The 13,972-nt window shown below is 41.9% G+C and overlaps 1 protein-coding gene across 4 annotated transcripts in view; it reads left to right on the forward strand.

The window, feature by feature from the left end:
- LOC140136955 (dynamin-1-like) overlaps positions 1-13,972 on the forward strand; it is a 105,042-nt gene that overhangs the window by 75,198 nt on the left and 15,872 nt on the right. For all 4 annotated transcript variants that reach the window (XR_011856793.1, XM_072158614.1, XM_072158616.1 and 1 more), the window contains exon 14: positions 181-313. Coding sequence is in view for 3 of the 4 variants with exons in the window: in XM_072158614.1 (XP_072014715.1) it covers positions 181-313 (133 nt within the window). In the remaining variant the exon portion in view is untranslated. The remainder of the gene's footprint in view (positions 1-180; positions 314-13,972) is intronic.

Below are 13,972 nucleotides of genomic sequence, written 5' to 3' on the forward strand. Positions count from 1 at the left end.
CATGAAAGCCAAAAATACATTGTGATAGGAGAAATATGTGAGGTCTTTGCCCCCTCAGGCTCTGCGAAGGTACTACCCCAGCGTAAGAGCTCCGACATCTGAAAAATCCATCAATAGTGAAGATTAGATTATATCAGCGATTTAATTTTTTTTTCATTACATGTATTTTTGTTGTTGCAGGAATGTATACAAAGATTACAAGCAGCTAGAATTATCTGCAGAAAGCCAAGAAGAGATCGACAGCTGGAAAGCATCATTCCTACGAGCAGGTGTATACCCGGAGAGGATTAAAGAAGAAGGAGAAGCATCAAGCGTAAGAATGACATTTTAAGACTTTTTTTTCACTTATTTCATGCCAAATTTCAGCATAATATGGGGTTTACTATTACATTATGCTGTTTTGCTCATGAAAATGAAAATGAAATGACAGCCTTGATTATAGGTATTGTAAACCCAAATCTAAATTACTCAGTTTCTTATGTAAACTTGGAATCAGCTTATCTTTGGATGCTGTCAAATCCCCTGCAAAATGAACCACACAAATCGTTGGGCCTCGTCTTAACACATATTTCATTACTCTAACCCTCTGTTCAGTTTTTATTCATTTTTCATATTAATATGTCCTTACAAACTGCCCATGGACAACAATATGCCAGATTTGTTACAGTCAAAATGGCTGAATATTTATACCACCTGTTCAAAACAATGTGGAAATTTAGATGAAAAAAAAAAGCTTGAAATTTTTTAACCGGGGTGTATGTTTGCAGGGGCTCAATTATTTTGGCACACTTCGTCACAAACTCATCTGGGACAAATCAAGTGAAAATTGACTGATTGTCATAATGTACTGCGTACATATTGAACTTTGAGATAAATCAATTTTGATTCTCGCAAACCCAAGATCAGGAGAATCGTTTCTCTGATTCTTGCCAAATTTGAATCCCTAGTTTGCACAATAACAAAATGCTTGTACCATTCCTTAACATCTCTGTCAATATTTCTATTTGTTTTTCCTTCTCGTGATAATTTCCAATTGGCTAACACTATATAGGAGGTCGGTGTAAGTATCAGTCAGTGTGCAGTGTCCAAGTTGATCTCTCATACATATTAATCTGGTGCCCAAGGATATACATTACTGAAAGTGGACAAGATGTTTTGTTTGAATGGGACTTGATTGTAAATCCATTTCACATTCACATCATGAAGTTATATACGGTACCGTAGAATTCCACCTAGAAGCATATGCCTCTAAACAAGAGACGAATGGCAGACACCCTCCACAAAAACATTACAATAGATTGGTCTTATAATAATACAGTCGCCTATCGGTAATATTGTTGCTCAAACTCCAAATAATGTTTTTGTGGAGGGTGTCTGCTTTTTGTCTCTTTCGTAACAAAAACAAAGGTATAATGCTTGTAGATGGAATTCTACATATATTTTTACCAGAAAACCTTTGTAAAGTTTCAATTGAGAAAAGGATTTGTAACTTTATTCTGTCGGTTGGAGTGCTGTCATAAATTGGCTATTCCTCAACCTCTCTCTGAACACTGGTGTGAATGATTGCTGTTGTGGTGAATAGGAAAGTTAACAGAATTTGAAACAGCAGCCTAATCCTTTCATGAAAAAGCGGTCGAGCGGAACGGGCTCTGGCTCATAATCGGAAGGTTGTGGTTTTGAGCCCCGGCGACGTCATCGTGTTGTGCCCTGAGTAAGGTACTTCATCTCAATGACTCTCCACCCAGGTGTATAAATGGGTACCGGCATTCTTAAATACTTGGAAGGTAACAGACTTGCTGTGGAGGAGGTGTGGCGATCCCCCGACAGCAACATTCACAGTGGAGTCTGGCCTAATTGCTAATGAAAGAGAGATGGGCACTCCATCCTGTAACAAATGCAAGTTCAACTCCTTTAACTTTACCTTTGGTTGTTATTCTCTCAATTTCTGCTCAAGAAAATGTTAATCTTTAGTGTCAAATTGTAATTTCCCCTACACACATTAATGCAAAGTTTCACTACTGGTCCAGGGAGTAAACTTAATAGATGGAGCAACCCCAACCCATAGAATACTCAAATACTTGAATGAAGTCAACCCTGATAACAAAACTTGTCCATTGGGCACCAGATTAAATATCATATGCTCATTGAATTCAGTGTGCTGAGTTATGTGTTACTTGCTTAACTTTCAAAGTAATATCTGCAGTATTCACTTGTCACCCACGTGTTGTTGTTGCAATTTTTGCAGCAGTCCTCTTTGGATAGGAAGTCATATAAATTCTTCAATCATCATGCATACTCATAGACATCCAGACGTTCCTCTTTCTTGGATTATCAGTTTCTAACTGAGTGAATGCCTTGTAGTTTGCTATTTTTGTGTATATTCTATTCACTGTACTACAGCATTTAATCCAGTGTTTTCCAGCGACACCATTCAGGGTGGCCAGCTCAAAATGTGTGGTTGTGAGACTAGTCACCAATAAAATATTCTCATCCAGTCGTTAAAATCACAAAATTTTGAATTTAATCTTTTACTGGAACTTACTTTTACAATTTGCTCTGTTGCGTGTGATGCCATCTGACTTCATCAGGCAACTAACCTGCTGGACTGGTCATTAGATACTTGAAGACAATTAGGAAGAGAGTGGAGCAGCCATCACTAAACAAAAAAGGGGGGCCAAGGCATGTCTTATTTCACCCATGGGGTGGATCATCATGAAATCCTTAGTCGTCTTCAAGTATCACATGACCAGCCCAGCGGAGCAGTTGCCTGACAAAAACCTGATGATATTAGACGCAACGTTGCAAGCTGTAAAAGAAAGTTCTAGTAAAAGATGTAATTCAAAACTTTGTGACACACTAATAAAGGTTGAATATTGTGACACAATTTTGACGAGGGGAAGCGAGTGGTCACAGCCCAATTGTGATCTGAAGAACTTACGGAAAGTGTCCTCGTTGAGGTCACCCTTAAACATATTTCAAAACTTTTTGTCCTAAAATCATTTTACAATTTTAACAAACATTTCATATTGCAATTCATAAACACACATTAGCTAGAGGACATGCTGTAACTAATCTCACATATAATTATGCCAGGCAAAGTTATCAAACATCTATTCAAACCTCAATTTTAAATAACCTTTTAAATATTCTCATCGCATACATTTTTCAATAACTTTGTTTGGTCTTGGCATTTTGATATGTTTTTTTCTCAAGTTTCTTTCAACGTTGTAGATTTTGATGCTTTTGTCTATGTTTTCTTGACAATTCAATTCCCCATTTGTAAAAATATTAGGCCATTGCATTTGTTTATTGGTTTGCTGATGTGCCAATATTGAAAGTTTATTTTCTTGTTTTTCAGCTGTGTATTTTATTTACATCTGTGTGTTTCCAAAACTATTGCAAATTTTGTGTGAATGTGTTAGAAAGTGTCCAGTTAGACTTGAATGTAGTAGTGTATACTGGGATTATATATACTATAGAAGAATGGAAAAGTCTCTGTTCAGTGCAGTGTTCTAGCTACCCCGGTCGGCGCCGGTCTGGTTGACCGGCACTAAAAAAAACCCCAAATTTAAAGAAAAAAAATTTTCCATTATTTTTTCATCATCAAAAGAGTAAAAAAAAAAACCTTAGTGGGTATACCCCCAGCCTATACCCGATCCCCATGTTTGCTAAAAAGATTGTGCCCCAAGCCGTTGCTCAAATTGGATATTAAAATTATTTGGGCTAGCTAGAACACTGTTACAGTGTGTTGTACTGCCAAGTTTTTATCCTCAAAACTCCTTGTTGGTGGAGCACGATACGCTTGTTATACACTAATTGATGGACATTGATAGCTGATTCTGTTATGCTGTTTTACAATTTTTCTTATCATATTATGGAGCTATTTTATAACCTTCCCCATTTTCAAAAATTTTCAAAAGGTTGCTGAATTTGACACCCTTGCACCAACGTTTGTGCTCAAAGTAGTCGCTTATTTAAACTAAATTGTAATGAATGTTTATTAGCCAAGGCTTGAGGATGTTTACTCATGTTACCATGGTTACATGTCAGTTAATATATGCATCTTGAACTTTCATATTGTAACACAATTTATTACTCCCTATTCCAGAAAAATACAGCACTAATTTTTTTTTTTTTTTTTAAAAAATATTATCATGTTTCGCCAAATGAAATGTAGCTAAATCCTAATCCTTTAGTTAGTTCTAACTGGTAATTAAAGACAAATTTTAATATTTGGCCAAATTTTTTTTAAATAAGGGCCAAAACAGGCATTTTTAGGGTGTTTTCGTATGCTGTAACAAACAAGCCCAAAGACTTGTACTAAGACTAATATTAAATATATGAGCAAACTCAGAGCCTATGCTATGAACAAATTTTAATGCTTAGACTTGTGCCAAGTCTTTGAATTTTGTGACTGAAAGTGCCAGTTAGAACTAATTAAATGATTATGATTTAGCTATGTTTCATTTTAGACAAGTCAAAATTTGAGAATTTGTGCTTACTGGAGGCATTTCGTGTTAAAAGTGGTTAAACAAGCTTTTTAAGATAATTCGAGGGTGCTGAATTTGAAAATGCTGTTTAACCAGTTCAGTTTTGGAGTCTTAGCCCTCAAAATTCAAAAAACAAAATGGCCGCCATTTTCAACATATTTTTGATTATAACTTGAATTTTAAACAGCATAGGAGGTTCAAAATGGTGGCAATATTCATGTTTATGATGCAGAGGAACCCAAATTGATTGTTACTGAAGTTTCAAGTGGTATGGTTTTGCCGCCATGTTGAATTCCAAAATGGCCGCCATTTTCATCAAGTTTATGCATTTCCTGCTATAACTTGGATAGTAGGCAGCATAGATGTTTAAAAATGATGGCAGTACCCATGTTTTTAATACCAAGGATTCCAAATTATCTGTTACCTAATATCTGTTGTAACTAGTGACAGTTGCCACCATCTAGAATTCCAAGATGGCCGCCATTTTCATCAAGTTTCTGCATTTCATGTTATAACTTGGATAGTAGGCAACATAGAAGTTTAAAAATGATGGCAGTACCCATCATTTTGATACCATGGATTACAAATTATCTGCTACCTACTACCTGCTGTAACTAGTTAGGGTTGCCACCATTTAGAATTCCAAGATGGCTGCCATTCATTTGGCAATTTCTGGGTGTATAAAGGGGGTACATTACGTTCTGTGGCTAAATGCACTTTTAATTTTAATTTAATATTAAATTAGTTTTCCAAGTGCATTTAAAAAGGTTAAAGATTTCCAAATTACCTATTATACTTTACACCGTACAACTCATGAAACTGTCAACATTGACACTTAATGTTACTTACGGCTAATTGTTCCCGTTAGGATCTTGTAACTATTTGATTCTTTCTATTTGACCTTTCACTTTGTAGTTCAGTGATTCCTAACTTTAATTGATGCCTTTTAAGGCAAGAGTGCAGAAACAGACTGAAGAGACTTGACAGTCTCTTCTGTTTCTGCACTCTTGTTGGCTGTTAAATGCACACGTATGCACAACCATCTGTGCATGGCAGCTGCAATTGTTGAAAAATCCATTGGTACATTTGCATGTTGGTGGTAGATTCTCCTGTGGACAACCCTTTGAGAATAGTATCACACGTGCCTTATCACATCTGTGCACATGATCATATGGCATGCACCTTGCAAATGAATTGTGCTAATAGCTGTCAACAATTGCTTGAAACACCTCTGTCTTTTTGCCGTAGCCAGCAAGCTGTGACACACTGTCACAACCAGTTATGAAATAGAAGCAAAGCTTCCACTTGGCAAGGCAGCAGTTTCTGATAGATTTTGTGGATTGGGATGTATTTGGGCTTCTTACAAATCCTGCCTTCATCCACAGCTGAGTGCATAGCATCTTGTCAACATAAGCAGCCAGCAAGACAAGTATGTCAGTGTCACATACTGAAACCACTACAGCTTCAGCATTTGTGTTAATGCAATGAAGTACAAAGTGAGTATCCGCCTCCTCATGGCCTCTAGGGCTGTTGTGTCCATCCCTGAATCTGAAGATCTAACTTCTGTTATATGTGCAAATCCCCCAGCCACTACAAGTGTTGTGGGTGCAATTGATACAGCATTTGTCATAAGCTGTTGAGATAGGAGCGGCAAGATTTGCTTTATTCTCTCCAAGTGAGAGAAAGTTAGTCCAGTTATTCGGTAGAGAACGTTGTGGTTTTCTATTACCCGGCATACTGGTCGTTAGCCCGGGTTCGTTTTGTTCTGGTTCCAGTCTTGATGGAATCATGCTGGTAATCTGTCAAAGGTTACCTCAATCCTCTGAAACTCAGCCACCACTGCTTGTATGCAGACTCCCATTCATGGCAGCAAGTGAAATTTGAACAGGCATAAGTTCATGCTGCAGAATCTGGTCCAGGGCCGTATTAGTGGTGTTGTTTATGGTGTCAAGTGCGCTGAAGATCAGGAGTGCCAAGCACTTTACATTGGTAAAACCGACCAATCACTACAGAGTCGCATATATCCCAACTTAGACGCGCTAGTTCAAGTGGCAACGATTCAGCACTCTACAAACATCTTGAGGGCAGCGGTCACAGCTTTGACATTGACATTTTTGTAATTTTGGACCGTGAACTATGTTGGTTCGAGCAGGGAGTCAAAGTGTGGGTACAAGCCGAACAACCGTCCCTCAACAGGAGCGGAGGCTTTAGAGTGAATCTGTCACATGGTTGGGATCAGGTCATCAAGCAACTTCCTCATCGATTGACCTGGGATGACCCTAAATCATTCATGGGGGGATAGGGGGAATAAATTCCCCCAATATTTTGCCAGGGGGGTGGTCCATACAATCATCCCCCTCCCAATGTTGACGCCTACAGGTATATGTGTGTTTCCAGCCAAATTAACATGATATTTGGCCATTTTAGCCTAAAACTGTAAAAAGTGCAAATTGTTGCGTGCATTTGTACCATCATCTTATTCTGTTGCCAAAAGGTGCTGGATTCACTATACTTCAAGAAATTTTTCGGCCCCCCCATGTCGTCAAAAAGAAATCTATGCCACTAGCACTGGCCAAATCTTTGGTTGCAATATTCTACAGTACAGGAGATGGTACCCCCTTGCTGAAAACATTGAATCATCTGAAAGCTGAGACGACTTCTCCTCATCGAGGTTGTCACGCTGGATGGTGTAATCTCGTTGTACACATACTAAATTTCCAATTGGGAGTGTTCCATCATCAGCACTTGCCTAATTTACTTGATATGCAAGTTCTCATGTTATATAAGAGAGTACCCATCTGCCTAATGCAGTGATACTTCTTGTGATACCTACAATCCCACCGCTCCTCTTCCCAGTACCATTCAACAATTCTTGGCTATAATCAGGGATACTTGGTTGAATTTCCGCCTGGACTCCTTTACAACGAAATTTCCTGCCTGGAATTCAAGGAGGACTTTTGGTGGACATGGTGGAAGGTAGCTCATTTCTGCCATATAAGTGGTACCCCATTTGGCATAGTGGTATGATCATACCTAAAAAGAAAGTTAGCATCCTACTGAAGGCATACAAGTGGAGATCCCAGACACCATCACGGTGTGCTCTGATGAAAGCAAGAGAATGCTCACCATGTCCATATATTGCCAGATGATGTGGACAGATGCGATAAGGCACGGGTGATACTATTTTCAAGGGTTGTCCACAGGAGAATCTACCACCAACATCTGATGCAGTAAGGCTTCATACAAAGTATGCACATTACCAGGCTTGTATTTGGAAACAAGCAGTCACCATTTCTCCAATTCTCCCCAAAGTAACTGACATGGGATGGACCTACATAGATAGTAGAAAGTATAGAACCTGACTCCACAACTGATGACACTACCTCCAATTCCCAAAGCATGTCGCGAGATAGTTTCATGCATGTATAAATGGCGATTGCAGTTGCAAAATGGCTAAGCACATTTAACAGCCAACAAGAGTGCAAAAACAGAAGAGGCTAAAGCCATTAATCAGAGTTTGGAATCACTGTACTACTAAGTGAAAGGTCAAATAGAAAGAATCAAATAGTTGCAAGATCCTAACGGGAACAATTAGCCGTATGTAAAATCTAGTGCCAATGTTACCAGTTTTATGAGTTGTACGGTGTAAAGTATAGGCCTAGTAGCTAAAAAGCGGCCATTTTGAAATCTTTAACCTTTTAAAATGCACTTGGCAAACTAATTCAATATCACCGCCAATAAAAGGATTAGGGATTAATCTAATGTGATAATCACAACCAGGCACATGTAGCTTCCACGAGTGCAGAGAGAGAGAGCCCATCCAGGCTCAGTGCACCTTAAGGGCACACAACTATGAATCAACTGGCGTAACTACCTCTTTCTCTCTTTTTGCTTTTTTTTAAAGAAAAAAAAAAGATCACTTTCCTCACAAGGAAGTGAGGATAACACTACTAAACAACTACTACTAACAACTGACTTGCAGAAACCAATCTAACAGCGTATGTGAATGAAGACACTGTTGGTTTAGAACACTCAAAATAGGCAATGTGCCAACAGTCAATAACATCAACAGTTCAAGAGTCTTTTTGTCTGCAATGACAAACTGACATTCAACATGAATGTAAAATGGTTCAAAGTTCAAAGAAGTAAACGTCAGTTCCAGAGTTTTCTTTTAGAATTCCAAATGACATACGTAAATCAGTTCAAAGTTCAATGAAGTGACCATATAGGAGGACACCGATGATGGATTAATGTCATAGTACACAGTGACCTGTCCATTTAGTTTAACACATAGTCTTTCAGGTGCTCAGGAAGTTTGTGAGGGCGCGGAACGCCTTTGTGTGAGCAATGGTGGCATGATCTCAGGGCCAACCATACTAGCTTGGGGATACTTTCACTAACCTCACTGCTGTTACCGGTACATGGATTAGACTGTGCAACCAAACCGGAGGTATTGCTGGAGCTATGACCGCTATCGCGCAAGGGATCGCGAGGATCTGACTCAGAACTGGGGTGCGAGTGATTAGCATTCCTGGGCAGGGGGTCACAAGTAGCAGGTGTGGACAACTCGCCAGGTATGAAAGGAGGCTCTGGAGGAGTACATTCAGGGACCACTTCAACAAACTCGGAATCCTCGGTGGGTGGAGACGACTTGGGAAAGGGACGAGAATCCAGGTCAAGATAATACTGGACCTTACAGCACTCAGATTTCTTGATACGATAAGAAGTATTCCGAAGCTGAGAACCCACAAATTTGCGGATGTTGCACCATGGGCCTTCGATAGTAGTGACTAAGTAGCGATCTCTAGCATGAGATTTCTTGCGATCTGAGTAGAGGTAGACAAGATCACCAACCTCCAACTCTGCTGCTGGGGAGGCAGAGGCTAATGGGGCCTTTGAATGAGCACTGTGTGGGTGGTTGGCTTTTCGCAAGGCATGCTGGGCCTGAATCATTTGACAATCAGTGAAAGGAACCTGCTCGTTGGTAAACTGGTCTCGCTGAAACCACATCTCACGGGCTGAAAGACCTCGGGATCTGATGCGAGTATTAAGGGCTGCAGTAGCAATGGCAAGTGATAATGCTGTAGCCGGAACACCTGTAGAATCTTGTCTGAGCAACTCATCTTCAAGCTCACGAATGGCTTTCTCAGCAACAGGATTCTTGTTATTATTTTTAAGACGACCGATCTCAACCGATAGATGGTAACGTGTGAGAAGTTTGTCATTGGCGAGTCGAACAAACCCTGGTGCTGGGTCAGTACGAATGACTGCAGGGGGCCATCAAGTGGGCGAAGTTCAATGCACAATTGAATCAGGGCATCACGCAAGCGTGCCATGTTGTTCATTCTCGACAATGCAAGAAGCTGTGTAGGGCGTTGAGGTTTCGCGCAGCACAAGGACTAGCTGGCGGCTACGCTTCAGGATATCAGCTGCAAAAGAAATGCCAACTGCATCGGGAGGGTCACTTGAGGACTGCTCGATCAATGTCTTAGGGGCATTGGACAGAGAAGCACACTGGTGACAAGTTGATGTCACTTGATCAATAGCCTTGTCCATATCAAGAGCATAAAAGTAACGCTGGGTCACCAAACTGAGCTGATGTTTGGAGGGATGGTCAAGTTGGATGTGCAGGGCAGTGAGAAGACCATTTAAGACCTGTCTGGGAACAACAATACAATCGCGAGTTGGGGACAATGGTTGATCACGACGAACAACAAGTAGGCCATCTCTAGCGATAGATGCAACCTGCAAATAGCGCTTCACATCTTTGACAGAAGTAGCTTTCTTTGAAGGGCGAGTGCCCTGAACTAGATGAGCATGTGTTCGTCGCAGATCCGGGCATTCCTGCTGAATAGCATGCCAGGCTGCTTTGCTGGCAAAGGGAGCTTAGCTTTCCGGACAGAATGTCATGTGCGGAAACACGAAGGACAGTTGCTTCCTCTTCACGTTTGATAAAGGAGCATATTTGACAAGTGGGCTCAGTGCAGTCAGGGCATTACGACTAGCAAAGTCTGGGGGGGTGTTATCTGATCCTGCGAGATGACGAACAGATGCTTGGAAACGACTGACAGTGGAGAGGACTGTGGACACGCGAGGACTGGCTGAAAACTCACCCCGGCAGAGCTTTTCATATGCCTGAACACAAGGTTTGCTGTCAGTGAGGATACATGTCTTGTGTTTGGACTGAATAACATAGGGACTGAAGTGCTTGGTGGAGGCAGAAATAGACAGCGCCTCAATTTCGCAGGGGGTAACCATGTTGGCTGTCGATCACGCAATTTAGCACTGAAGAACCCGGCGAGGAAGAGTTTGTCATTGCGGAAATATACAATGTCGACCCAATGCTATGTTTCTTCACGGATCCATCAGTAATGATCCAAAGCTGATCATCGGGATGGGGAAGTGTGACTGCCCTAGCGGAAGACAGTGCTGCTTGAGCCTTGTGAAAAGCAGTATGCAGACTATCAGACCATGTAAGCTCTTCAGTTGATTGGTGCCCTGCAATAGCATCATCTAATGGGGCTACCAGACTGGCACAATTCTGAATGACACGGGCCAGAACCTTGTATGCACCGATGAAGGACCGCATGCCACCAACTTTGCTTGGAGGCGAGCAGCTGGAAAGTGTGGCGATGCTATGGGGGCTAGCACAAAGGGTTCCATTTGACCAAATCCAACCCAGAATTACTGTCTTTTGGGGGCAAATGACTGTTTTGGAAGCAGAAAGACGTAACCCAGACTTAGACAAAGCTTGCAAAACTTGACGTCAATTCTCAACAAGTTCATCCACAGTATTACCACCACAGTACAAGTCATCAGCGAGTTTTGCTACGACACCTTTCTCTAAGAGGTCACCAAGGACACGACACATCAGTTCCTCAAGGGCTGTTTCAGAACCTGGCATACCCATGGCACACCGTGTATACACACGCACCTACGAAAGGGAGTTGCAACACCACAGTATTTCATGGACTCATGGGATAAAGGGATTTGGTAGAAAGCACTAGTCAAGTCAGTGGCAATCAAATACTTCCACTTGGCAATTGAACGCAATGTTGAGTCCACATTGGGCATTAGAGAGGGTTGTATCTTGCTATATCTACCGACATCAGCAAATGCAGTAACCAGACGAAAGCCTCCATTAGGCTTCTTGACAAGAAAGGACGGGTTAAGGTATTCGACACACACACCGACATCTTCAGGTCTAGCAAAGGCGCCTGCTTTTTCAAGCTGATCAAACTTTGATTGCAACTCTTGGAGTTTATCCTGTGCATACAATGGGAGACGACCTTTGCGTTGGGGGGTTGGACCGGTCCCATATTAACCACAGATTTGAAAGGGCCGACAGCACCATTGTAACCTGGGAAACTAGGGTCAAAAACCTCATCGTACTCATCGAGAAGACTGCGGAAGTTGGATTGCTCACAAGTGCCAAGTATACCATCTGGGTCAAGGGCAACAGCAGCTGAGTAGTTAACCGTGAACTGGGCTTTGGGACATTGACTGATGCTGCTGCAGCAGTGTGTGATGGCTTAGAAGTTAGTGATGGTGAAAAAACAGTGTGTATCTGGCCAAGATGTTCATGCTTTCTGATGACAAGTGGCACACCAGTATTGTTGGGAATGCTAACCCTGCCTGCAATACTTGTGATTACATCAGGCTTGGGCCAGGCTTGTTTGGGCGGTAGGAACCTACCGGCGGGTATCAACACGGGCTCAATGGCAAAAGTAGCATCTGATTCAACGATGTCTGCAAGGAGATTTACCTCAACGTATGAGCCTGGCCATATGGTAGTGTTTTGAGAAGGTCCACGAAGTATAATGGGCACGACGAACAGTGTGCTGGGATTTGGGGCTCTTGTTGGCGCCATAAGTGATAATTGTACCATCTGTCAAGATGATTTGGTTCTTAGCAGGGCGAATTGCGACATCATTGCATTTCATGAAGGGAATACCTGCAAGGATTTCTTCGTCAAGGTCTCTAACAACTAGACCTTTAAAGACAAAGGAGTGTCTGTCACGAGTAAAGGTGAGGGTTGTTTCCCCAACTACCTTAAGAGGGGATGACCCATCAGCTTGACGGGCAGACTGCGAACTCTGATGAATGGGGCATCCTAATCGTTGGACAGTGTTTTCGCGAATGAGATTACCAGTGGATCCACTGTCAATGGTGATGCGGACCGCATGGTGCTTGTGGAATGCATCTACATAAGGAGACTGATCAACATGAATTCGCAGCGCTGTCTGAACATTGGGCTGCGCACTAAGGTCAGATTGGTCAACGAAGCGCATGCTAAATCTGAGTCGCTGTCACAATCATCAAGGATGTTAAGCTGACGAGCGCTTGGCCAGGTATTTTCTGTCCTTTTCAGGGAGGTACGAGCACTTTCGCTTAAGAAATGCGCATGGTCATGCCGACCAGCTTGCTCACACAGAGGGCAGGATTTACCAAATGATTTCTTAGCTTTCAATTTAGGCATCGGTCTCACGCTGACTACTAGATGCATGCTGCGAGCAGCATCGTTTGAGCTCAGCTCATCCAGGAGCGAATCCAGAGCTTGAGAAATTTCGGCTTTGATAGAAGCCAAGGTGCGGATCTTAGCTCTGTACCGTGCATCTGCTTTACTAATCGGGCAGATCAGGGTTTATAAGACGCAACCACGTTAACACTACAAAGTTTTCGAGTGTAGGCGTAATCTCCTCATCTTCATCGATGACTTGGTCATGGTGACTGATGCCGCCTCCTTCACGCATGAGGTTGTCTTCGGTGAATGCTACTAGACGCTGGTACAAGTCCTCTGGCCGTTCATCAGGGCCAAGGGTAATATTGTTGAACTCTAGGAAGTGGCCACCTGTTGTTTGGAAGCCAAAATGGAGACGGATGGCTTGCCATATCTTTTTCAGGCTGGTGCAGTTTTTGAGTATTGTATTTCGTGAGATAATTGGACAATAGTTGGCTATTTGTCCAAGCATAAGCTCCAATGCAGCATTTTTCTGGACTGCTGTTTTCCTTTGGGCTTCCTGTATGTCCTCACCGTCGTTAGTGAGACCTCGAAGAGGGGAAGCTTTTGACTTTTTGCCCCATACCGCTCCTTCAACCAAGTAGGGAGAAAAGCTTGGGTCTAATGACAGTGTATACTGGAGGTTATGTTTCCAGCTTTCAAATGAGTTTATTGTTTCGTTCTTTGTTAGAGGCCATTGCTTGGCGCACGATGTGTTGTGGCCATTGCTGATTGTTTTACACTCGTGTATGTGAACCAGATTAAAAGCTAATATGCAGCCTTGCAGGCTTAAGCTTACTGTTTTAAGCTTACTGGTCGCTCACAGTCTTGTGAAAGATCACACATTTAGGGTTCAAGATGACCACCAATTTCGTCAGGAAGGTCAGCTGAGAGACTTCAGAGATGACTGGTTTCGGATCCAAGCTGTCACCACGCCAATAAAAGGATTAGGGATTAATCTAATGTGATAATCACAACCAGG

The sequence above is a fragment of the Amphiura filiformis genome, chromosome 17 (genome assembly GCF_039555335.1).
Source record: "Amphiura filiformis chromosome 17, Afil_fr2py, whole genome shotgun sequence".
Lineage (NCBI taxonomy): Eukaryota > Metazoa > Echinodermata > Ophiuroidea > Amphilepidida > Amphiuridae > Amphiura > Amphiura filiformis.